General features: G+C 40.4%; 3 protein-coding genes across 4 annotated transcripts in view; 1 reads left to right on the forward strand and 2 right to left on the reverse strand.

Annotated features, from left to right (window-relative positions):
* Nucleotides 1-975: 975 nt before the first annotated feature.
* BNIP3 (BCL2 interacting protein 3) lies at nucleotides 976-16,591 on the forward strand. Its single transcript, XM_061635639.1, has 6 exons — nucleotides 976-1,488; nucleotides 8,139-8,322; nucleotides 8,790-8,874; nucleotides 11,396-11,502; nucleotides 12,563-12,712; nucleotides 13,751-16,591. Exons 1-6 carry the CDS (start codon nucleotides 1,443-1,445, stop codon nucleotides 13,800-13,802), a joined length of 624 nt encoding a protein of 207 aa, XP_061491623.1. The 5' UTR covers nucleotides 976-1,442; the 3' UTR covers nucleotides 13,803-16,591.
* On the reverse strand, nucleotides 4,664-5,245 carry LOC133388597 (inhibitor of nuclear factor kappa-B kinase-interacting protein-like). Its single transcript, XM_061634565.1, has one exon. The coding sequence runs from the start codon at nucleotides 5,243-5,245 to the stop codon at nucleotides 4,664-4,666; it is 582 nt and encodes a 193-aa protein (XP_061490549.1).
* A 3,805-nt stretch (nucleotides 16,592-20,396) lies between the features above and the next one.
* PPP2R2D (protein phosphatase 2 regulatory subunit Bdelta) overlaps nucleotides 20,397-24,382 on the reverse strand; it is a 45,318-nt gene continuing 41,332 nt past the window's right edge. For both annotated transcript variants that reach the window (XM_061635641.1, XM_061635640.1), the window contains exon 10: nucleotides 20,397-21,302. In XM_061635641.1, coding sequence (XP_061491625.1) covers nucleotides 21,023-21,302 — 280 coding nt within the window. In that variant the 3' untranslated portion in view covers nucleotides 20,397-21,022. The remainder of the gene's footprint in view (nucleotides 21,303-24,382) is intronic.

The following is a 24,382-nucleotide window of genomic DNA, read 5'->3' on the forward strand; positions in this document are numbered from 1 at the left end:
AAATTTTCATCTAGAGCACCCTGGCTCAACTCTATCTCCCTTAGGACAGGGGTGGGGAACCTATGGCCCTCCAGATGTTGTTGGACTCCAACTCTCATTAGCCCAGCCAGCAGTCAGGGATGATGGGGGTTGTAGTCCAGCAAAATCTTAAGGGGCTCAAGGCCCACACCACTGCCTTAAGGGGTTCTGCCTGGGTGGCCCTGCATTAGTCAACCAAGGTACATGAGAAGTGTGTGTAGGACATGGCATCTGCAAAACGTTCATTTGGGAGTGGGGACGGATGGGAGTGGGGACCTTCATTCCATTCACAAATCAGCCCTCCAAGAAATCTAGGTTGCACATCTCAAGAAGCACAAGCTAGAAACATACAACTTAAAAGATGACAGCCATTAAAATTGCAGTCCTATGCAGACTTACCTGGAAGGGAGTAAATCCGGTTGAATTCATTGGGGCTCATTTCTTGGTATATTGCACTAATGACATGTAGTTTAGGCAATGTGAGATTAATAAATAGGCCAGTGGGATAAGAGGCAATTTAGGGGACAATTGTTCCGATATTTGCATGGCAAAGAATTTTTTTTAAAAAAGATTAACACATCCCAGGGCAGTGCTGGAGAGAGGCCAGCCCACAAAAGAGCCATTGCCACTAGCAAGGGGTTAATGTTCTCAGCCGACCGTGCCAAGCTGGTAAACAAGTTGCCCAGCAAGTGCAGCTGCTTTAAGAGCTGCTCGAGACTCTGCTGAAACAAGAAGTAATAATTGTACATAAAGATTAACTAGGGGTCGATGAGATCCTCTTAGCGAGCCCCACCTCACCCTCGTTCCTAATCCAATCGGAAAGAAGCCCAGCCATACTCAGCGACCAATACGGAAGAGGGATTTTTTTTTGTCACCGACTTCAGCCAATCACAAGCGGGCAATACAGCATATGGCTGGGTAGGCAGCGTCTCTTTGCCAATTTAATTCCTGGGTTAAAATGCTACAGAAAAATGACATCGTGTTATCATAGCCGGCCTGTTTTGGGGAAGCTCGGCCGTCTACTGGAGATTGGGATCCTTGCAAAATACTGCCGCGCCACTGTTGATTACCGCAAGGGCTGATATTTACGATCCACACTAGCTCTTTTTGGTCTTTCCAGTTCTCTTTTTTAGTCAGCTCTCCGCAAACATTGCCAGTCCGGGAGGAGGAGGAGGAGGCGTGGCGAAGCCCTCTTCTGGCAGCCAATCAGGGCAGTTCATTCTCTCGAGACGTCACCATCCTTAGAACCTGCAGCAGCAACAATAACAATAACAGAGAAACAGTTCCATAGGGTCGATCAGCTGGGTGTGCGCGGCTGGAGCCAAACCGCAGAAACAGGCAGCAGCTGCTACTGTCAACAGCGTCAGAGGGAAAAAAACAACAAACCGAGAGACTCCAAAATAGAAACGCTTCTTCTCCGAAAAATGTCATCGAGCGAGGCGACGGGGGTGCAAGAGGAGAATTTGCAGGGTAAAAGATTTTCCTCCTTCTGATTAAATAAATAAATAATAATTGGCGGGGGGGGGGTCTCATTTACTGTAGGGCCTCGACTGGAAGAGGTCGAGTTGGGGGCAGCGACCCTTTCCTTTTGCTGATTAGAAGCAGTGCTATTGGGAGCCCCTGATCGGTTCATTTTGAACCGTTGAGATATTTCTGAGTCAAATTTATTTATTTATTGCATTTGTATACCGTCCCATAGCCGAAGCTCTCTGGGCGGTTTACAACAATTAAAAACATTAAAAACAAATACTGTATACCAATTTAAAAACACATGTTCCGATTCTAAAATTCGTGGGGAAATGGCATTGGTAGTAGCTGAGCGACGAGATGATGAAATAACCGATGTCGGGTGTTAGCTTTCCATCCTTCCTGAGCAATGCCCTATTTATTTTGTGTGGCTGTCAATAATTTGCATTCTCTACAAATCGGAGATATACGGTTTTTTCTTTGCCTTGCATACTCTTGGCAAACTTAAAGCGCCAGTATGGCATGTACTGTTCAAAAATGGTCTGCGTAGCTCCCAGCATTCCAAGTACAGAACAGGCAGATCCACGACACTTTTATGGTTGTGATAGTCATTTCTGTTCTTCTTCTGTTCTCGTTACACCTTTGCCTACGTGACTCATCGACCCTTTACTCAGGACTTTGTGCAACATTTTGGGGCTGTAAATAATTGCCCTTTGCAAATTATTGACATATAGTGCTTGTTTAAGAGGTGAGATCATGTGTTTTATTACCAGTATAGACTGAAAAACCTGAAGGTAGATTGCAACATAAAAGGGAGTTTCTCCATTGACTTCAGTGGGATGTAGATTTGTAGGTAATTAAGTAATGCAATACCAGGGTATGTTATGCTGTGGTTGTGTTGATTTATAATTTTGTTGCTGGTGCCATGTAAACAAAAGGCCAGCTTTCTCTTGAGCCTGAAAGAATTTTAGCTATTCATTCCCTTGATTGTTGAATGTTTGATTTAATTGATGTTCAGTTAATATGCACAATACAATGTACTTAGGACTACAGTATACAAAGTGGATTGGCATATGAGTTGTTTAGATGTGATGCTGCAGAAAAGCACACACACTAGAGAACAAAAATAAACATTCCAGTTATAAATGTGGAACTTTCAGAGTGTGGAATCTAATTTCCCATTGCACCAAAAGTTTAGATTTCTATCATGCACAAGGTTTCATTTGTCAGCCTGGTATTTTGAATGTATGGGTTAGACTGGCAGAATTCTAGGTGTATTTTAGTTGTATATTGTATTTCTATTCCAGTCTCTATTTTCAACATTTCCAGTCTGATCCAAACTGATTGCTACCTTACTCTTACTTACTTCTATTAGTTAACTCCCCCCCCTGCCCCCCATGCTTTTTACAGATACATGTGACAGAAATTCAACTGGTGTGATGTTTCTCTAGTATGGAATTACGTTGCTTGGAAATGCTTCACCTGTTAAATTGCTGCCCAGCATGTGGCAGTCAAAAACAAAGGCTGGCAGCTGTGTATTTAAGCCCTGTGACTGAAAGCTGTTGGGGCCTTGTATAACTTTCATTTTGTTTTGTAAGAGGGTATTTCACAACTCTTAAAGACTGTTTATTTTTCAAAGTGACCCAGAGGGACATGTTTGTTCAGGGAATATTATGTAGTAGTTAGGAGGTAAAATATATAATCTGTATGCTATTTATATTCCCAGTCTGGCAACAAAGATGCCTGAGGTTGTTTAACATGTTGCTTGCTTATCCTGGTCCCCCTCCTCTCCTTTTTCACTGGAAAGTGGAAATGGCCTGCCTTCAAATTGATTGCGACTTATGGTAACCCTATGAACAAGGTTTTCATGGTATTATTTATTTATTTATTTAATTTAATTTATATACTGCCCTAAGCCCGAAGGCTCTCTGGGCGGTGTACATAAAAGATATAACAAGCACAGTGTATAAGTACAATAACTGGGGTCAGTTTAGTTAGGAAAAGATATAAAACATGAGGAGTGAGAAGGGGAAGTGAGTTCCTCTTCTGGAGGGGAGTTCCTCTTCTGGGGGGCTGCAACAACTGCTTTTCTTGTCAACGCACGCTAGCATCTTTGGGACGAATTGCAGAGCTTCAGAGCTATGGATTTGGGTGAGAACTTTCAAATCTGGCGCTGGTTACAAAGGGTGGAGCTTTTGCTCATTGGACTAGATTAGACTTGTTTAATACTGTATATTTTACTGTTTTTGTGATTTTATTGTATTTTATCCATGTTGTGCACCGCCCTGAGAGCCCTTGGGCTGTGGGCGGTATATAAATCGAACAAAATAAAATAAATAAATAAATAAATAATAAATAAAAGAACCAAACAACGTCCAAAATACAAGATAATAGTGAAATACTGTTAAAATACACTTTAAAATGCCTGGGAGTATAAAAAGGTTTTCGCCTGGCGCCGATGCTACTATCTTTTCGGCCTCATCGAGGACACTGTTCCACAGTTCGGGGGCCACCACTGAAAAGGCCCTAGGTCTAGTCACCACCCTCCGAGCGTCTCGATGGGATGGCACTCAGAGGAGGGCCTTAAATGTTGAGCACAGTGTACGGGTAGGTTCATATTGGGAGAGGCGTTCTACCAGGTATTGCGGTCCCATGCCGTGTAGGGCTTTATAGGTCAAAACCAGCACTTTGAATCTAGCCCGGAAACAAATAGGAAGCCAGTGCAGATGGGCCAGAACAGGTGTTATATGAGCGGACCTTCTGGTCCGCATCAGCAATCTGGCCGCTGCATTCTGGACTAGCTGTAGTTTCCGAACAGTCTTCAAGGGCAGTCCAACGTAGAGTATTACATGTTTTCCCAAAATATTATTTTAAGGGGAGAGTACAACAAATATGCCAATTCATATTCTAATTTTCTATTATATATAACATTTTCAGAATAAGATTTAAATACACAATTGAATATTAAAAACCCCTTAATAGCATTTTTGTCCAATTTATTTAAACCAACAAACCTACAAAAACACATAGGAATGTAAGCAATATTTTCACTGTCTTTTTAAAAAAAGTCATAGTTTTCCTTATGCACATGAGTCCAATGAAGGTGAAACCTCATTTATTTCAGTGAGAATGCTACTCAAGCTGTATAATATACCAATATTGTTCAGGGTGAATAGGTTCACTCGTAATTCACACTATGGTGGTTTTCTATATGTTCCTCTGCTTCCGTTGCAAATTCTGCAAAGTCATTAACTTTTCCCTTTAAAACAAGCATTTCATTCTGCAGTTTTAACAGGCTGTTCTCATACTGCATGCTTTCAAGTGTTTTTTGTATATCCATGATCTCAGATACAGTTTTCAGTACCTCTTCTTCCACACTGAACACCTTTATAGTCATGTCTTCCATTTTCTTCTCTACAGCAGTCAGATCCCTTGATACTCTAATAACGGAGTGAATGGCATTCTCTATGGCTGGTAAACGGGTTTTGCATTCTTCCAGTTTGGGTTCATATTCTGCAAGCTTCTGGCTCAGATCATTATTTCTATCTAACAGACTGTTCTGCTGTTCTTCTAATTTTCCAGCTGCCTTGGTATCAGACTGCAGTTGCTGTTCAACTTTAGCCAGTTCATCTTCCTCTTGCCTATTTAATGTTTTGAGGTTTCTCATAGTACTGTCTTCAAGGTCTTTCAGTCTTTCAGAAAGGGATTTTAGTTTTTGATCTGCAGCATTAATTTGAGAGGTAACTTCACTACATTCCATCTATATACTGCCCCATAGCTGTAAGCGGTATTCAGAGGGGGTTTACCATTGCCTTCCTCTGAGGCTGAGAGGCAGTGACTGGCCCAAGGTCACCCAGTGAGCTTCATGGCTGTGTGGGGGTTCGAATCCTGGTCTCCAAAGTCATAGTCCAACACCTTAACCACTACACCACACTGGCTCTCTCCTTTTTCACTAGCCTTCCTCATTCCCCCCCTGCTGCTAAGCATCCTGGGAATTATAGGCCCCAGAGGCAGAAAATGACAAGAAGCAAACTTGTAAGAATACAATTTGGAGGAGAAATGTCCACTGAAAATTGATTCCTTGGAACTTACACATAGCTTGCATAATAAAGTCATTAAATGGTGCTTTGCAGGGTTGACTAAAATGTTAAGAGATTTTAAATGTTGCATTATTAGAGTCTCTCTCTCTCTCTCTCTCTCTCCCCTCTCCCTTTCCTGGTGTCATTTTGAAAACCAACTTCTGTGGTAGACATTGGAGACTTGTAATACTCAGATTCTTCCACAGAAATAAACTTACTTTTCATAAATTTTGCACCCTCTAACTGAGTTAAAGTTGCCCATTGCTTAGCATGGAGGCTAACATAAAGGCAATCTGTTAATGTGGTGGCAAAATGTTACTGGAAGGTTGTGTCTTAAGCTCCATAATATCTCCCATGTCAAAGTTTCTTATGCTGTTCCTAATATGCCTGAATAAATATCGTATAAAAATGGTGTGCAGATGCCCAGGATTTGCAATGCTTAAAGGGGGGAGGGAAGCAGGGGGAGCAGAGAATTTGTTTATCCAAATCTCAGCCTACCATGTTTGGCATATTAGATGCTGCTAAGCATCCTAAGTTTACTGTGTGTTTCTGAACTGGACCATTTCTCTGCTCAAGGGTCCTTTTCCTTTTGGGAAATTAAGGAAATCAGGATAGGTCAGAGCAAAGAATCAGACTGCATCTCTTGATGGAATAAAATGGAACAAACCAGATATGTGTCTCTGTGTGGCTGGACTTTCTGTTACCTCAGTGCAGTTCCCTTATTCCATTATTATTCCATGAACTCCACTCTACTGTACCACAGATTTCATTTTATTTAATTTATTTGATTTATATCCTGCCCTTTCTCCCAGTAGGAGCCTAGGGCGGCAAACAAAAGCACTAAAAATACTTTAAAACATCATAACACCAGACTTCATAATATATATATTAAAACATAACAACCATTAAAAACATATTAAAACAAAAACATTTAAAAACATTTTTAAAGAAAGCTTTAAAAACATTAAAAAAGAAGGTTTAAAAATGTGTTAAAATTTTATGTCCTTTTGATACAGGTTACTTTTGTATGGTATGTGCATTGATTTTTAAATTGTGGTGCAAAACTGAAATCATGATGTGATTGTGTGCAATCATATCAACTCCTTTTTGCTTGGTAGTTTAGGGATACTCACTTGCTGTGAGATTGGTGCTACTTGTATCCCCATTTAATTTGCATGGTTCACATGACATTGCAAGCAATCAGCAGCTATCACATAGTTTTCTGGTATCAAACCAATCCAATTTTAATGCGAAAAGGAAAAACCTTCTCAGGTTCGCTGCACTCCTCCGTGTAGGTGCTTTGCCTCAGTGTTTTTTTAGTGGGCGGGCTCTGTTATGCCCCATCGCCAGCTCCCTCTCTGTGTGCAGCCAGCAAAAGCTGCCCTTCACTCACACACCCCTCTATTCAGTTTCATACAGTTTTGTGTGCAATTGACAAGAAACAATGAAACTGACAAAAAAAAAAACACCCTTCCCTTCTCCATTAGCAATATGGGTACTCCAGAGGGAGTAAGCATGTAAAATTAGGAGCGGGGCCACAAGGAAACAACAATACTAAACCTTTCCAGAGGAATGCCAGCTTGTGTGAAAGGAAAACAGTGGATTTGAAGGTAGAAAGTGTGAACCTTGCAAATCTATCGCAATGGCAAAAGCTGCGTCTTTACTGCAACCCATAAAAGGGACCCATATACGGGGACTAAAGACTGTGGCAAACTCTGCATATGTGTCAGTCTGAACAAAATCTATGTGTGTGTTGTTGTTAAATGGTGGCTTGGAAACACATTAGTGCTACTCTGGAACCAAATTCAGGTAATTCAGAATCGCAAAAGTTTAGGAGAAATTCAGATAGGGAGAATTTTGTAAGCATCTATGTAGGATTACACCTTATAACAGGGATTGGGGTGCCTGTGGCCCTATAGATGTTACTGGACTATAGCTCCCATTGTTCCTGACGATTGGCCCTGCTGGCTGGGACTGATGGGAGTCCATCAACATCTAGAGCAGCCTTTCCCAACCAGTGTGCCTCCAGATGTTGTTGGACCACAACTCCCATCAGCCTCAGCCAGCATTGCCAACAGTCAGGAAAGATGGGAAAGAGGGCCACAACTTCCCCACCTCTGTCTTTCAAAATGAGCATGTATGGAGGGTTGTCACATGTACCCATGATTTTCTTGCTGATTTCATAATGCAAGAATGCAGATTTCTTGCAGATTTCAGACTCGAAGGGTCTTCCATTGTGGGACAGGTGATATATGCAAGGGCTTAAATCAAGTGTAATGCTCCTTGTTCTATGATGCTGGTGTTGAATCGAGTTAATATAATTTGGATAGCTGAGCATGGAGACCTAATGCCTGTGCTCTGATAACTGAAAGGGTTACATTATTGCAGGATCCAATTAGAGTAGAAATTTATTATTAATAGGCATTAATCTGGATACTTTGCTCACTTCCTAGAATGCAAGAAGGAGACTATTATGCCAGACTTGAAATGGAATGTCAGCAAATGAAAGGGCTTGAAAGCTTTCTAATATGGAATTGTGTGGTTTTTGTTTGTTTCAAAACATGTGCCAAACAGGTTCTTGGGTGGAGCTGCACTTTACCAGCAATGGGAATGGGAATGGCAATGGTCCCCAGCCAGCTAGCCAGGAACAAGGTCCAGCTTCAATTTCTATTCACAATGGCGATATGGAGAAAATTCTTCTAGATGCCCAGCATGAGTCTGGAAGAAGCAGTTCACGAGAAAGTTCTCATTGTGACAGGTACATCAAAATAGATAATGCTTGCTCTTTTGAAAGTAAATGTTCCCCCATTTCTACCACATATGCATTTACAGTCTTAGAGGATGACAGTTCAGTGAGATGATGCAATTGGCTCTTCTCCAGTCAGTAACCTCTTTCTAGATCAGAGCTAATGTCAGCTTGCCCTCACGCTCCCTCTGCTTCAGCATTCTTCTTCTATGTTTGTTTGAGAGTATCTGTTTCCTCCATATTCATCCTGTGCCTCCTTCCAAGGAGCTCAGGGTACATGGTTCTACACACGCCCGTTTTATCCTCACAACAACCCTGTGAAGTAGGATAGCCTGAGATATAGTGGCTGGCTCAAAGTCACCCAGGGACCTTAGTGGCTGAGTTAGGGATGTGAATCTGAATTGCCCTGGCCCTGATAAAGCAAGAACCTCCAAAACTTGTTCCTTTTGGGTTAATGCCCTGTACTTCTCTTTACCAAGTCCTCCTCGTTCCCAGACGCCTCAGGACATTCACAGAGCTTCTGAAGTGGAGAGTCGTGGCAGCGGAGAAAAGAATAGCTCTCAGGTAAAGCTGAGCCTTTCATAAAGGATGTCAGAAAGCAAGAGCCTTCACAGGCCATCAAAAGGTCTAGTGCGGCCTTCTAGAGGATGCTGGACCCTGACTGGGGCTGATGGGAATTGGAGTCCACCAACATGTGGAGACCGGCAGATTCCCCACCACTGGTCTAGCGACAAATGCATAAGATGCCTTTCCTCAAGGAAGCACTTTTGCTTTGGGGATATCACATATTCCTCAGTCGCTTGACATGGCAATGTAATGCAACTAGGGGAATGCCGTTTCTCTTCTTACTTCCATTTTGGAATGAATTTTGAAACTAAGTGGCATGAGTGTCACAGCAGGTGCTTATTTAGTAGCACCCCTGCACTGATGATGCTTGAAATAAAAATGCAGCTGCCAGGCTTTTGTCTGGGACCTGCTTTTCTAAGTGTATTAGCTCTGTGAAATCTACACTAGCGTCTAGATCTTTTGGGGGCACAAGCCAAAGTGTTGGTTGTTACTTATACCACCTAAATGGCTAGGAGCAGGATATTTGAAGAGCCACATTCTGCTCTACGTGAACCTTCCTGCCCGCTGTGATGATCATCTGTAGCCTTGCTTGGTGTCCTATTGCTGGGACACAGGACAGGACCTTTTCAGTTTTGGCACCCAGATTGTGGAGTTATTTCCTTCTATCAGAAGCCTGACAGATCCTTTCTTCATAGGCGTTTTGGCATGCAGACTGACTGTTGGTGATGGGATGATGGAATGGTGTATCCTGAAAAAAGTCGTGGCTAGCTATCAGGCATCTGATTTGATATATGACTCTACTTTGTAATTTGATCCTATATTTTAATTGTATTGGTTTTCTTTTTATTGTATATTTGTAACTATGTTGTGATCAACTTTACTCCCCTCCCTGAAATATGGGTTTGAAAGTTTGGATAGAAATGCTTTAAATAAATAATTAACTGTGCGTTTTCACTTTCCATGTTCCTATCACTTTGTAATTCTCTTTGAAACTTTTTTTTTAAAAAACTCTCCATTCTCTCAGGTAAATAGGTATAGGATTGCAGCCTGTAACTGGTCTGTCAAGTGGAGTGGCCTCTGCAAGGAAAAATAAGTTTTGAGAGAATTCTGCTGCCACAAGTGGGGCCTGTACCCAATGTTGCAGTGTGGAATGGTCCTGTTCAGGGTGCCTGCCTGCCAGCCATACCCTTTTCAAAGATACTCCATTTCAGATTCCCCCTATCCCCACTTCAATAATGTCAGCATGCTGTGGCCATTGGGGTTGCCCCAAGCCTACTGATACCTCCCTCATGTCTATGGAAGGTTTAGCTCCATAAGGGTCAGCATTCAGACAATTGAGTTTGCTTTTTGTATAAATGAGGATACGGTGATGATATCAATGTAAGTCAAATGGAGATTTAAAGTGCCAGTGGTCACTGTACAGCGTACACTGTTGTGATCTGTTAAATGTGAAGGATGACTATGTATAGAAATAGACAGGTCTTTTTTTTTTTTTTCAAAAAAGAAGAAAATAGTGCTGGCCACAAGAAGATTGCACTGAAAACTGTGATTAAATGTAGATATTAGTTAGGTACCTGATCTGTAACCCATCCTGCACATTGAATTGCCCTAATGCAGACATGGCCTTAAGCTGACTCCTGTGATAGTTCTGAAAAACTGAGTATAGAAAATACAAGCAACTGATCTTGATCTAGAATGGGGGCAGGGACCATTTTTGTCAGCCTTGAGAGCCACATTCCCTTGTGGATAAACAACCTTCTGGGGGGGTCCATATTCCAAAGGTGGATGGGGCCAGAGGAAAAAGCAGACAGAGCAATGGATGTGACACTTACCCTTTCTAGAGTGGGCTACATTTCAGCCAGAGGGCTTTACACACACCTCTCCTCCATCCAGGCAAGAAAGAGGCATTATCGTAGCTCAGGGACATGTTCCAGCCAGTCAAAGCCCTCAAGGAGGATGTAGAGCAGGGTTGACGAGGCTTGTGGCCTGGGGAAAGTCTGGATAGAGAGGCTTGGAGGGCCACATTTGGTCTCCAGACCTGAGGTTCCCAACCTCTGATGATGAAGTGGAATACGTCATACATCAATGGGTCTTTCTAGTTCCTGTCTATGAAACAACTTGAACCCATAGATCCATGCCTGGTTACCTGAGTCCAGTTTATTGTTCATGTTCAATAGCTGTATTTGGGCATCAGTAGCTTATACACTTGCCATCACATGAGAGGAGGAGTAGGATCTCACTCACTGGCCCTACACCCCTCCATTGTATCCCTGTTAGCCTGGCCATGCCACAGTTTGCTTGTTGCTCATGAAGGTCTGAAGGATGGAGCCCGCCGTCCACATGTACACAAAAACTCAGTCTGATTTGGAACCATGATTTGAGGAGACAGCTGGAGACAGAATGGTGGGACAGGACTAGCAACGGTGGTAATTGTGTGTGCATGAAAAGACTGGAGGAACGTAATGTGCGTTTTCGGAACAGTATCCAAGACATTTGATTATACATCTCCTGCTTTTAGTCTGAAGAAGATTTTCTGGAAAGAAGGAAAGAAGTTGAGCAGCTTTTGAAGAAAAAATCAGACTGGATGTGGGATTGGTCCAGCAGGCCTGAAAACATTCCACCCAAGTGAGTGGTCATACTGTGAGGGAAGATTGATTTGGTGTGTGTGTGTGTATATATATATATATATATTATATACACAGAGAGATACACACACATATAGAGAGCCTGGAAAAGTTACTTTTTTGAACTACAACTCCCATCAGCCCAATCCAGTGGCCATGCTGGCTGGGGCTGATGGGAGTTGTAGTTCAAAAAAAGTATACACACACACACACACACACAGGGACTGTACACCTAGAGTGTGTGTACATATATGCACACACGGGACTTCGCTCACCAACCCTGCCCAGTGTTGCCAGTGTACCCGCCCACTGGTCTCCCCACCCCCACCGACTGACTCAACAAGGGCCAGGCCCTGCCAATCCTGGCTACTGCTAGGTGCCTTGCTGGTTCACTCTCCTGCTCACCTTGGGTGACCAACACGACTCCTCTTCCTGCTGCCACTGGTGGGCACCTCCAGTGAGTGGCAGGGGTGTAGTTGTCCAGGGTCTCAGAGGGTCTTAGACCCCTTGCGTTTTTGGGAGCAGGGTCCCTTTGGCTCCAGCATCCTATGAGCCAATCAGCATGAAAGGGGAGTATGTTATCCATTTAGAAGAGTCTTCTCATGTGTTTCCTTGTCTTTTCCTGCTGATTGGAGGCAATCAGAGTGAAAGGAGGTGAATAGCTACTGAAAAGACTCTTCCCAGTAGCTAACACTCACCTCTTTCATGCTTATTGGCTCCTAGAGATATCTGTTGTTGTGGGAGAAGGCATTAACAAGAATTTAATTCTCAACGCTGCACCAAAAATAAATGAAAATCTTTTAAAAAAATTAAAAGGAGGGGGAGGGACATGGCTGTGACTGACATGAAGGGACCCTGCACTTCTGAATTTGCCACTACACTACTGGTGAGTGGTGGCATCACCACCACTCTGTCTTGCAGTGCCATACTATGCATGAATGCTTCTGTGCAGGCTTGCACCTGTACAAAAGCGTGGTAGTGTGGGCCAAAATTATTATATAGGAAGATATATAGTGACAAACATTTACAGATTGAATTCTTTGTTTCTCTTCACAAATCAGAGAATTTCTGTTTAAACACCCTAAGCGCACAGCAACTCTTAGCATGAGAAACACAAGTGTGATGAAGAAAGGGGGCATCTTTTCTGCAGAATTTTTGAAGGTTTTTCTCCCATCTCTGCTGCTTTCCCATCTGCTTGCTATTGGACTTGGGTAAGGATTCATTCAACTAATTCCCTCTGGGATTGTAGGGCTAGAAGTCTAATGGGCTGTGGCAGGATCCCCTCAGCTACCAGTGACAAAACCAAATTAATGCTTTCCTGTTTATCAGTGTATAAAGTACATACAAAAAAGTACAGTGCTCAGTCTTAAATTGGTTGTAATCAAGGCACAGAACTGCTGTATAATAGAAAATCTAAGCTCTTCATAACCATTTTGCCCACTGCCAAATGTTTTGTATCTGTGGCAGGGATGGGGAACCAGATATTGCTGGAGTATGGCTCCCATCATCCTTAACCATGCTGGCTGGGGATTATGGAGTTGGGAGTTAAACACCACCTGGGGCACAGGTTCCCCATCCCTGATCTATATGCAATGTCTGGCAAAAATGTCAAAATGTAATTTACCTATCATGATCAAATATGGTTACATGAACTGAATCTAGACTCAAGCAACCATTACAAAAGCATTTATGTTGGTGTGAGGTCATGGTGGACGCTGGCCTTTATAAAATAAAATGGTGTAAAGTTATTTTAAGTGATGGTAACAAAACGTCTAAGCTATAAAGATATAGGATGAGGATCAGTATTTAGGTAACTAGAATGTACAGAAATGCTCTTGCTGCTGTGTGAATGACAGCAATTATATTGAAAGGCTCCATGCAGATGGTCACGGAAACGGTTGTTCCATTGGAGCTCATGGGCAAAGGAAATATGCTGTGGGATGCATCTTTTCATTTTAAAAAATTACTCCTGAGGCTGCATTGCTGTTAACTTATAAACACACCCCTAGCAGTGCATGCTGTTCTACATTCCATAATACCTTCTCCTGTTTTTGTGACAAGATCTTTAGACTGCTGGTGAAAAATAAGAGGTTATGTACATGTAGATTCCTTCTACTCATTTTTTTTTGGTTTTTCCATGCTGATTGTTACTGGTCAAAGCAAGAGGAAATGGGGATTCTATACAATCTACTCTGCTTCAAAATTAAGCACAGCAGTTACTAGTTATCTCTTTTGTGTGTGTCTCTCAGGATTTATATTGGAAGACGGTTGACAACTACAGCTTACAGTAGTTCATTGTAAGATGGGAACAAATCTGCGTCTCCTACAGAAACCATGACAACATTCATCCAGGCATGCCAAGTGGTGAACAAAAAAGGAACTCCTGTGCACGCAACAGCGACATGGTTATGTTTTGGTCCCTTAATGTTGTGCTCTTGGTTTTTAATTGTAGAGGGGAAGATTGAAAACTGAAGCCAAATAGCTCCTGTGTAAACAAACCTCTTGTTGCTCAATTCATCCAAGCATAGGTTAGATGGAGGTCTTTAATTGAACTGTGTGTGAGCAAAAGGAATATCCATATGGAACATAACATAGCAAGGAATTAAGCTGCTTTGTCTTATTTCACTTGTGCAAGAAGATGTTGGTTTCTGTTGTTCTTGGTACCACTTCATTGCAAACCAGGGAGTATTAGGACAAGAGTATTGTGGCCTTACATTTCTAAAGACTGGAGTCTAGTATTTACTTGATGTGGTTTAGTGGTTTTCTTTAAGATTCAACTATAAATCCTAAATACAGGTTGGTGTGTGTTAGTATGGGATCTTTCCCTTTGTTTTTTAAAGTGAAAGTTTTTATGCAATGAAACTATTCACAGTGGTATAAATAAGGGTGCCTGCAACGTGCAGTTAAAGTTGAAGCAACGGTTATCCATATCTTCCCATGTTTGGATAAGTTACCACTCACAGTTTAAGAGGAATGGCTGAGCAATCAGCCCAAAGGCCCATTGAGCCAAGGCCCCAAGCTCAAACATAGAGCAATATAGCAATAGCCATCCCTTGATTTTCGTCAAGTCTGGGACACAGAGATATCTCGTGTCTAGCACATTTTCTGTTATGAACTTCCATTGCTAATTACTCACCAATTGGCTTAGTTTTTAGTCACGTATGCTCTAGGCAAGGACAAACATTTGCTAAATATTTGTGATTTACACATCTTTTGCCTCTCTTGAATTTTAACAATGGCTTTTAACACTTTAAAAACGAACTCCAGCTGTCCATTTTTACCACTGAAGGGGCTGGCCCAAAAGAACCTGATATTAACCTCTAATTAAATGTGAGAGTGCAGCTCCTAAGTTATTGTAGCATTAGCAGCGTTAATGCAGATTGAAAATCAGGAAGGAATGTCATTTTGCAGATCTTACTGTTTAGTTAAATAAAAGTTTGTGTATGTTACTAGTACAATACTTACCACTATCAACCAAGGCATTTTGGTAGTTCAGCACTTCCACAGCCAAGCATATTTTGCTGTACTCTGTATAGGAGGGCCCTACCTGATAAGGGGGAAAAAGGGTATATGAATAGCTTGTTAAAAAAAATCTGTATAGACTGAATTTTTTCATTGGTTTTGTTTTACACATTGTTGTTGCTGCTGCACAACTGCACCTGCTAAGAAGTATTATTGATTGCAATTATGAAAATGTAGTTGAAAATCATTTCAGCGTTAAGTGACCTTAAATAACTCTTCAAATTAGAAATTATAGAGATGTATTGCCTGGCCTCCCCTCCCTGGTGCTGTAAGTATTGTGGACTTAAAAGCAAACTTGTTTTTAGACTGCTACTTAATCATTCATTTCAGTTTTATCCTTTGGCAAACATGCATTTTTTAAATGCTTGAGTAGAACAAATTAATATAGCTGCTATTGTGTACTGTAACACCATGTATCATCCTGTTGTGTCAACTGTCTGAAATATGATTTAATGAACTAGATGAGCAGTTGGGTTGGCTTTATTTTGGTACAGTAGGGCCCCGCTCATACGGTGGGTTCCGGACCCCCGCTGTAAAGCGGAAATTGCCGTAAAGCAAAACCCATTGATGATAATGGGATGCGTCGCACAAAAATGACGTTAAAATGGAGCACGATGGAAAAAAACGCCGTAAAAATGGAACAAGCACCTTAATGCAGGGACTTTCCCTAACTGAAAGCTGCCGCATTAGCGAAGCACTGTAAAGCGGGGCCCTACTGTATTTACTAAATGGCTACATATGGAAAGACTACCGTAAGGTATCGATTCTTTATTGGTGGGGGTGAGCACTGCAACTTATACAAATAGGTTTCCTGCTTTTAAGGACTTCCCATCAGCGGAAAGAGCAACCAAAGGCTAGACATGCGGAGCTCTCTACTGAAGTGAATCTGCAGAACTGCTCACGTAGGAGTTCTCTAAATGCCTTTCTACATTTGAATGCATGGCTTACAATCAATTTTGTTCAGATAAATATTTGGACTGTGTATTGTTTAAATCGGATTTGAAGGAATATTCTTATTAATGTCAGCAGGTAATGTTTTTTAATTCTTGCTATTTTTATTCCTCCCCACCCCCCGTTATATTTGCAAATAAAAAATTGGGGAAAAATAGAAGTATTGAAACTCATACAGAGTTAGAGGAGAATGCTGCATGTTTCTGGGCCTTAGTAAAAACATTAAGACTGTGTTGCAAAGCTTAGATAAACATTTAAAAAAGGAAACCCAGCATATTTAAAACTGCTGTTACTGGCAATTGTACATACATTGAAGTAGTTCTATTTGTTCTGATCTCACAAAAAGTAGCAGCCAATAAAATAGTAGCCTTGAAGCTGCCTGTTCCTCCCTTAGCCATTGTGCCATTAACCTATGTACTACATATAAATCTCATTTATGTGGTGGGAGTTTGTATTGTGTTAAAATAGTACTATTGGCGTTCACATAATATTATGGAAAACATCAGGAAGATCATCTGCTGGCAACATACGAAGTCGAAAAGCTGTTAAATACTCCACTGAATGTATATTATACGCTTATTGCTACTGTACAAGAAGAATAAAGTGAGTAAATATTTTGTCGCTTCTGTATTGTGTATCAGTAGTAGAGAGATGTATGAACAAGTGATGCAGTAATGCTATTAAGGGGTTTAATTGTTAAACTTCTTTCAAATGTAAAGTCCACTGGCAAGACCAAGTTGGTAGCCTAGAAAATAAGGAGCCAAGAAAGTGCACACTAGCTATTGCTTCATTTCCACCTAACATTCACATGTTGCTCCCAACAGAGTATGCCTGAGGGAATATGAGCCACAAACAGAAAAGGTTCCCTAACCCTGCTGTAGAAGTCAGGTGATGGTGTGTAGTTGTCAGTAGTATGGAACTTAGCTATCTAAGCAATAATCTCAGTAGAACAGTTTGAGAACAATGTGAAACAAATCCCTTTTTATAGAAGTATTAACACTTTAATTCAAGCAACAGGAAAATGCTTTTGGCTCTTTACAATAGTCATACCTTGAAGTATGTATACCATCTTTACAAGCCCAATGTGCAAACATCGCAGTAACCTAGGAAGATGCGCAATCTGTGTGTGAAAAGTTGCAAATGTTCTAGTCAAATTTTTCTTTACTTCTCAACATAACTAACAGGGCTGAAACTCTCCAGAGTTCTATAAATATGGATGTGCTTTCATGGGATCCAACAAGACATGTTTGTTCTAAACAGTATATACACACGACACATAAGCCAATTCTAAATCTTGAACATAAGTCAGGTTTCTTGCAGAACAGGATGCAAACACAAGCTAGCCTTGGACAGGTCTTGCTCCACATTACCTGATCCATGCACTTGATGAAAAAGTTACACTAGACACCCAAGGCACAAGATTAAAGGCAAATCTTTTGTGGCTATTAAATAAAAATGGGAGATGGGGATCAGGTAATACCTCAAGCTTAGCAAGAAACAAACACAATGTAAAGGCAGCAACAAAAAACACAATGTAAAGGGAGCAACAAGACCAAGGTGGAAGATAACTGCTGGCACTCATGTAAAATTGCTAGCTTCCCAATTTCTTGGTTAGCCACTTAAAAATTTCTTTACCTTGCCTTTTGGTCCAAACAAGTCTGCAAGGTGTCTACAAGTCTAAATTTAAAACTCAGTGGAGTGTATGCAATACAGCACTAAGATTATTCCATCAGCACAAGGATTTCTCCATGTGCAATAGAACAATCTCCCTCTCCCCTCGTGTGCCTCCTAAATCAGTTCTGGATTTCCCCCAACTATCCAGAGAAGATTTGGGGATAGCAGTTACACATAGGGGAAAGAGAGCGGGGAAATCTCCGTGCTAGCTAGTGAAAATCCTTCTGCTTGCATAAAGCTATAGTTGATTACTGCCCAGTAATATATTGCATCTGGTGAGCAACCAAAACAAAAGCCAGCACCTTTCCATAGTGTCTGCAAACTAGATGCCAAAACCCACAAGTCATGTCTTCATTATGTATGAAAAACCATGGGTGCTCAAGCTGACATTTGTACTTTTCATCTCATCCAAGTATTTTAAAGATACCATGCCTGGCAATTTTATCTTCTCTGAAATTTTACCATAACTCAAATAGTGTCAACAAAGCATACAAACCACAGCTCCAATCCATACAGGCTCACAGACTTCAAAATTAACTGAGAATCAAAGTTTTTACTCTGGAAAGGGAATGCAGTATTACAAAGCTGATTCAACTGAGGAAGCTGAATATTTCTTCGTTTAATTACAATTGCTCTGTTATTCACATGGAAGCATCTTAAAGATGAAAAAGCTGCATGACCAGCTTCGTTCTGGATTAACAGCAACAGTTCTTTTGAAAGTGCTGAAAAAATGTTAAGTACACATTTTAAAGAATATGTAGTCATATAGTTCCAAAACTGATGCACACAGTTTTCCTGGATCAAGTCATACTTGTTCCATGTCTATCTTGATAGCACCTGGTTCAAGATGTCAAAGATTTGGTGTGAAATGCCTTTCTCAGACTGGTTAACTCACAGTGACTTGGATCTCAAGTTTCTGTTTTGTGAATGGAAGGAGCATTCATTCATGGAAGGACTCCTTCCATTATTTGATCCAACCCAATTATATTGAATGCACAATTCTAAGCTACTCCTTACACCAAGAATCCTCAGATTTACAGCAAGCTTCTCCAAGTATTTCACAAGTTTCAGCTACTGTAACTAACAGCTTTGTAAAACAATTCAGTTAAGATTTAGCAGATAAGAAGGGCCACTGCCAACAGCTCAGTATTAGAAGTATTGAAACCATCAAAATCATGAAAGAAGGAATTGTAGCATCTTAAAGACATAGCATACACATAAATGGGTAGGTGTACCACGGCCACAGAGATGTAAACAAAATTAAGATGAGGCCAAAAGCCCCAAGAATGCAAGAGAAAGTGGTAGACATGTCACATCTATACAGAACACATGGTCCAGAGTGGGTGTAACCTATTCTCAACTAATAGCCATTGGTGCTGAATTAGTACAGCAAGAACAACATTAAATACTCCAAAATACAGTGCTTTGGGCAGCTCAGACGTAATTGTAGAAAAAAAGTACATTGAAAAAGTTTCAAAGTACACAGAGGAAGTTCAGGTAAACATTTAAAATTTATTAAACTTTTTTGGTCAAAATAATTGAACAATTATGTACAATCCCATTGTATTACCTCTCACGTATTTTTTTAAGGAACAAAGTCAATCTAATAGTTAAATGACCTAACCGTTCCACATTTCAAGATTTGCAAATAGTGTCACAACTGATATACAGTATATGATTTTTAAACTTTATCTTTAGAACCCCCAAATTAGTATTTATTAGCTTATCACAAATAAGAGTGGCACTCTATAGACATTAATTGATAACGGTAGGAACAGAGACGTGCTGCTCTTGCATATTCATATCTGACTTCAGCAATCATATTAAACCTTCATTTCTTTCAAATCTGAGTGTGAACTACACACATGTATTTCATCCAGGAAGCTCAAAGGGCCTGAATTTCAAACGGGATTTTGTAGGCACATTTAGTAGGAAGCTTGGAGGAAGTGATAGTACTTAAGATAACTTGATGCTATTAAAAGTGTGCCCACTACTATTTGTGTATACATGTCTAATCCCACAGAAGTATACAGTGAAACACTGGGATCTGATCACGTGACTTCTATGAAAGAAACCCCTAAAATGGCAAAATTTTCTGTATTGCCCTCCCCCCATTGCTAGTGGAAATTCAGTATTCTATAAATGTATTTTCACATCAGTATTCAGCCTCAAGACAGCTTGATCTCCTGGTGTCACAGACCCAGAGTAAGTGTTAAAGCATGCTTAAGTTGTGCTCCTGTTTGGCATAATCAAGTTAAAAAACATACAAGTTTGAACTACAGTGGGAAGTTTTGTATGCATATGCTTATGTCCAGTTATATTTTAAAAAGTATACTCTACAAAACAAAAAGAACTAAAGGTAAAAAAAGTAATGCACATTAAGGTATGTTTCTCACATGTGAAGTTTGTTTACTGTTAAACCAGAGCAGTGATTTGTTGAAGGTTTTGATGTAAAAGACCATCTTGCTCCTTTAAGGCTGTAGATGAATTTTAAACCAATCTTTTACATTTTATCTTTTCTGCACATCATATGATGTCTCCACCCCCCCTTTTTTACACAAAAAACTAATACAAGCCAAGGTGATGACAACTGGAGAGAAATTTCAGTTTAGAGTTTGAAGCAGTAGATATTGCTTGAAACTGCTTTTACTGTCAAAATATTTTTGGGACAAACTATTTTCAAATCTTTCCATCAGAGTTATTTTGCACAATCTCAATACATGCAATAAAAAAGACTGAATACATACCTTCAGATTTAAAAACACTTTTTTATAGTTTGTTATTTTTATTAAGTGGTTTACACCAGAAGGTGTGGTTATAGATACAGTTGGTGAGTAAATATACATGAAAAACCTGTCTACGCACCCAACTCTAGACTTACCTATATGCTCAAAGGTATAAACACCTAAAGCTTAGATGAAGGCCAGAGAAAGAATGTTTACAGGCATAAAGCACAAATATATGTCTTGAAAGGCCCAAATATTACAGCAGATAAAGAGCACGTGAGATAGAAATTACATTTTTATGACAATTTGTTTCTTGGGTGTTAGATTTTTGGTCTATCAACTGGAAAGGAAGGCTCAGACTTAAATAAATACATTTGTTTTGAATATTGGCCTTTATTGAGTATTGTCCATCAATTCTGCTTCTAGTGGGCTTTTTTCGTTTACAAAAATTCAATTCCACGTTCTCCCTCACTGAAGGCAGAAATATACCATGAACTCAAGTCCAGGCCAGCTTCTCTCCTTTACCTATAAAGGGAAATAAGTGCATCAATGTTCTTTACTGGGAGGACAACAAGGCCATCTCTCTGACAGATAAACAACTGAGCTTAACTATGCAAGACGACAACTTTGTCCTCAAATAAGCTGTCTTTAATTAATTTTGTCCTGGAATATATACAAGTTATTGGTGGCAGCTACAGCAATGATGTTCTCTGCAGGGTGCCATGCTGTATGAAGGATCTTCTTATTGAAGTCCAGACTGTCAACACTTATTTCATCTTTCTTTCTCTTGCCACCTGTGCACACCTTCCGGGGCTTTAAGATAGCACGAGGTTTGCTACTCTCTCTTGAAGCCTCTAGTGTAATATCTCGCCGTGTGTTTCGGTCAAACATCCTAAAGAAATTGTTGTATGAGCCAGTCATAATAGCACTGCATTAAAAAGAGAAAAGAAAACTTTTTATTTATTCAACAGATATAACAAGTAATTTAACGTTACTCCCAATGTCAGTAGTTTTCCAATTTTCTTTTTCTTACTATCTGTGTATGATATTTCTAATCCACTTTTCACCAATGGGTCCCAGGACAGGAAAAACCACAAACCAAGTCAATAAAATAACCATGTATGCATAAATGAAACACCATAAAAGCCCTTTAAAATGCACAAGATCAACATATCATACAGAAAGCGGGACTGGACCAAGATGGAGGTGTGAAAACTAGAGGGAGAAATATCAATAATTTAAGATATGCAGATACCATACTACTAGCAGAAACTAGTAAGGATCTGAAACGAATGCTGGTGAAAGTTAAATAGGAAAGCACAAAACCAGGACTACAGCTAAACGTCAAGAAGACTAAAGGACTAAAGACAACCCAAGATTTATGTAACTTCAAAGTTGATAATGAGGACATTGAACTTGTCAAGGATTATCAATATCTTGGCACAGTCATTAACCAAAAGGAAGACAACAGTCAGAAGAAGGCTAGGACTGGGGAGGGCAGCTATGAGACAACTAGGAAAGATTCTCAAATGCAAAGATGCATCACTGAACACAAAAGTCAGGATCATTCAGACCATGGTATTCCCGATCTCTATGCATAGATGTGAAAATTGGACAGTTAAAAAAGTGGATAAGAGAAAAATCAACGCATTTGAAATGTGGTATTAGAGGTGAGCTTTGCGCATACCATGGACTGCAAAAAAGACAAATAATTGGGAGTTAGAACAAATTAAACCAGAACTATCACTAGAAGCTAAAATGATTAAACTGAGGTTATCATACTTTGGACACATCATGAGAAGACATGATTCACTAGAAAAACTGAAGGGAGTAGAAAAAGAGGAAGACCAAACAAGAGATGGATTGATTCCATAAAGGAAGCCACAAACCTGAACTTACAAGATCTGAACAGGGTGGTTTACAACAGATGCTATTGGAGGTCACTGATTCATAGGGTCGCCTTAAGTCGTAATCGACCTGAAGGCACATAACACATACACAGCTCTTAGTCCTAATGAAATCTAGAAGCATTGAATCACATGCCTATATTGGTGCAACTGCACCAGTGGCTGCTGCCACCAATCATTAACCAAGCCATGCTTCTGGCAAGGCTGCCTGAATTGGATATGGGCAGTATTGCTCTTTGGTAGTTCTGCTCATACCTGGAGAGCTGTTTCCAGAAAGTAGTGCTGGGGAATTTCTGCTTGAAGGGTAAGAAAAAACTCTGTAGGCATTTATGATTTGGGATCCCACCGGATTCTCTCTTATGTTCCATGCTGCTTAACACCTACACGAAATCAAGTGAGTTCATAATGGGATTTGGAGTGTGCTGTCACCAACACTTGGATTACACACAGCTTTATTTCTCTTTTTTAATCAAAACCAGATGAGGTAGTGAAAGTGCTAGATCTGTGCCTAGCGACAAGAATGAACTGGAGTTGATGTCAAATTGAAAAATGACTTAGGTAAAACTTAGTGGTTTATCTACCCACGTGCGTGTTGGTCAATCTGTTCTACCAAGAATACACTCAGAAACACTCATCAATTCAACTTTGGCAATTTAAACATATGACCTCTGTGGTTTGGAGCCCCTTCTACCAACTTAGGCTGGCATGCCAGCTGTGACCCTACCTGGAGATAGCTGTGGAATACTCTCCTGCTGCTATCTACCCAACTGTTGCAAGGGAATTTGAATTGAACTGGTAGTGAGAAAATACAGCCCCTGAATATTATGCTATGAATATTTCCAAGAGCCTTTTGGCATCAGAAACCCAACAGTACACTTACCTTTCAGAGAGGTCATATTAGAGACTGGACTTTAACATCTATTGCTGCTGTTACTTTCATATCTGATTTTTAAAAATGTTTATAAAATGCCATCTTCTAGACACATTACAAGGGAAATTACTACTTGGTAAACATCAGTTTCTCAATACATGACTTGCCCTATGTTGCCTTCTAGTGAAAAATTTGTAATATTTTTAAAGTTTGATTTTATCAGTAGTTTCCTATGAATTTCCTATATTGTTTTATGTAAACCACTTTTTAAGGGGTATATCAATTTTATGAAATAAATAAAATAAAAAGCTGTTTTATACCAGCAGCTTATCCAGACCAATCTTGCATATTGATTGGCAGCAGCTCTCCAGGTTATCAGGGAGGAGTCCTTTTCCAGCTGAGATGCTCTTAACCAGTAGGAAGGTACTACTGAGATGTCTATGCTAGATTGTGCCATACACTAAATCAGGAGTAGGAACATAGGAAGCTGCCTTATACTTGAGTCAGACCATTAGTCCATCTAGCTAAGTATTGTCTATACTGACTGGGAGGGTTTCAGGCAGGAGTCCCTCCTAGTCCTACCTTGAGATGCCACGGATTGAATTTGGGACCTTTTGCATGCTCTGCCACTGAGCTACGGCCCTTCCCCTTTAAGTGGGCAGCTTAATGCCCTTGGCTTAATTTTATGTGTTTCTTGGCCTAATCTCAACAGCTTTCTACAAGTGATTGGTCAGACCTCTGGCGAGAGCAATTTCTGCTTACCCCAGCAGCCCACTGGTTGGGGAAGAAAACAGGAAAAAGGGGCAGTCCCACTCACTTTTGGCTTGGGCCTCACCCACAGCCAGCATGCAGAACTTGACAGTTTATTGCCAAGGGAATGCGTTTCTTAGGAAAAAAAGAAACTCTTGCACTAAATCATGTTTCAAGCAGCCAGCCATCCCTAAGATACCATTAAATTCACGCATGAAACTTTCTTCTGTCAGCAACCAGACCGTATGCTTTAAACCAGAGATTGATCCTGGGATTTTTTTCTCTTTTCCATGCAAAGCACATCTTCCTGAATTAGTTCCTCCTAAGGCAGCATATTTGGTTTTTATTATTCCACCTTTCACATACATTGAGGACCGCTTACAATAAATTAATAAATACACAATAATATAACTCATACAGATGCAACTACTACTACTGTTGGAACTAAAAAAAGTTTAAGATTAGAATGTCCTCTCCCAC

The sequence above is a fragment of the Rhineura floridana genome, chromosome 7 (genome assembly GCF_030035675.1).
Source record: "Rhineura floridana isolate rRhiFlo1 chromosome 7, rRhiFlo1.hap2, whole genome shotgun sequence".
NCBI lineage: Eukaryota > Metazoa > Chordata > Lepidosauria > Squamata > Rhineuridae > Rhineura > Rhineura floridana.

Bases quoted from the DNA above. Each gene is read 5' to 3' on its own strand.
- BNIP3 (XM_061635639.1), top strand. From the start codon at position 1,443: ATGTCATCGAGCGAGGCGACGGGGGTGCAAGAGGAGAATTTGCAGG. The intron at 8,875-11,395 runs GTAAAGCTGAGC...TCCTGCTTTTAG, and splicing joins GAGAAAAGAATAGCTCTCAG to TCTGAAGAAGATTTTCTGGA. The intron at 11,503-12,562 runs GTGAGTGGTCAT...TTCACAAATCAG, and splicing joins CCTGAAAACATTCCACCCAA to AGAATTTCTGTTTAAACACC.
- LOC133388597 (XM_061634565.1), bottom strand. From the start codon at position 5,245: ATGGAATGTAGTGAAGTTACCTCTCAAATTAATGCTGCAGATCAAAAA.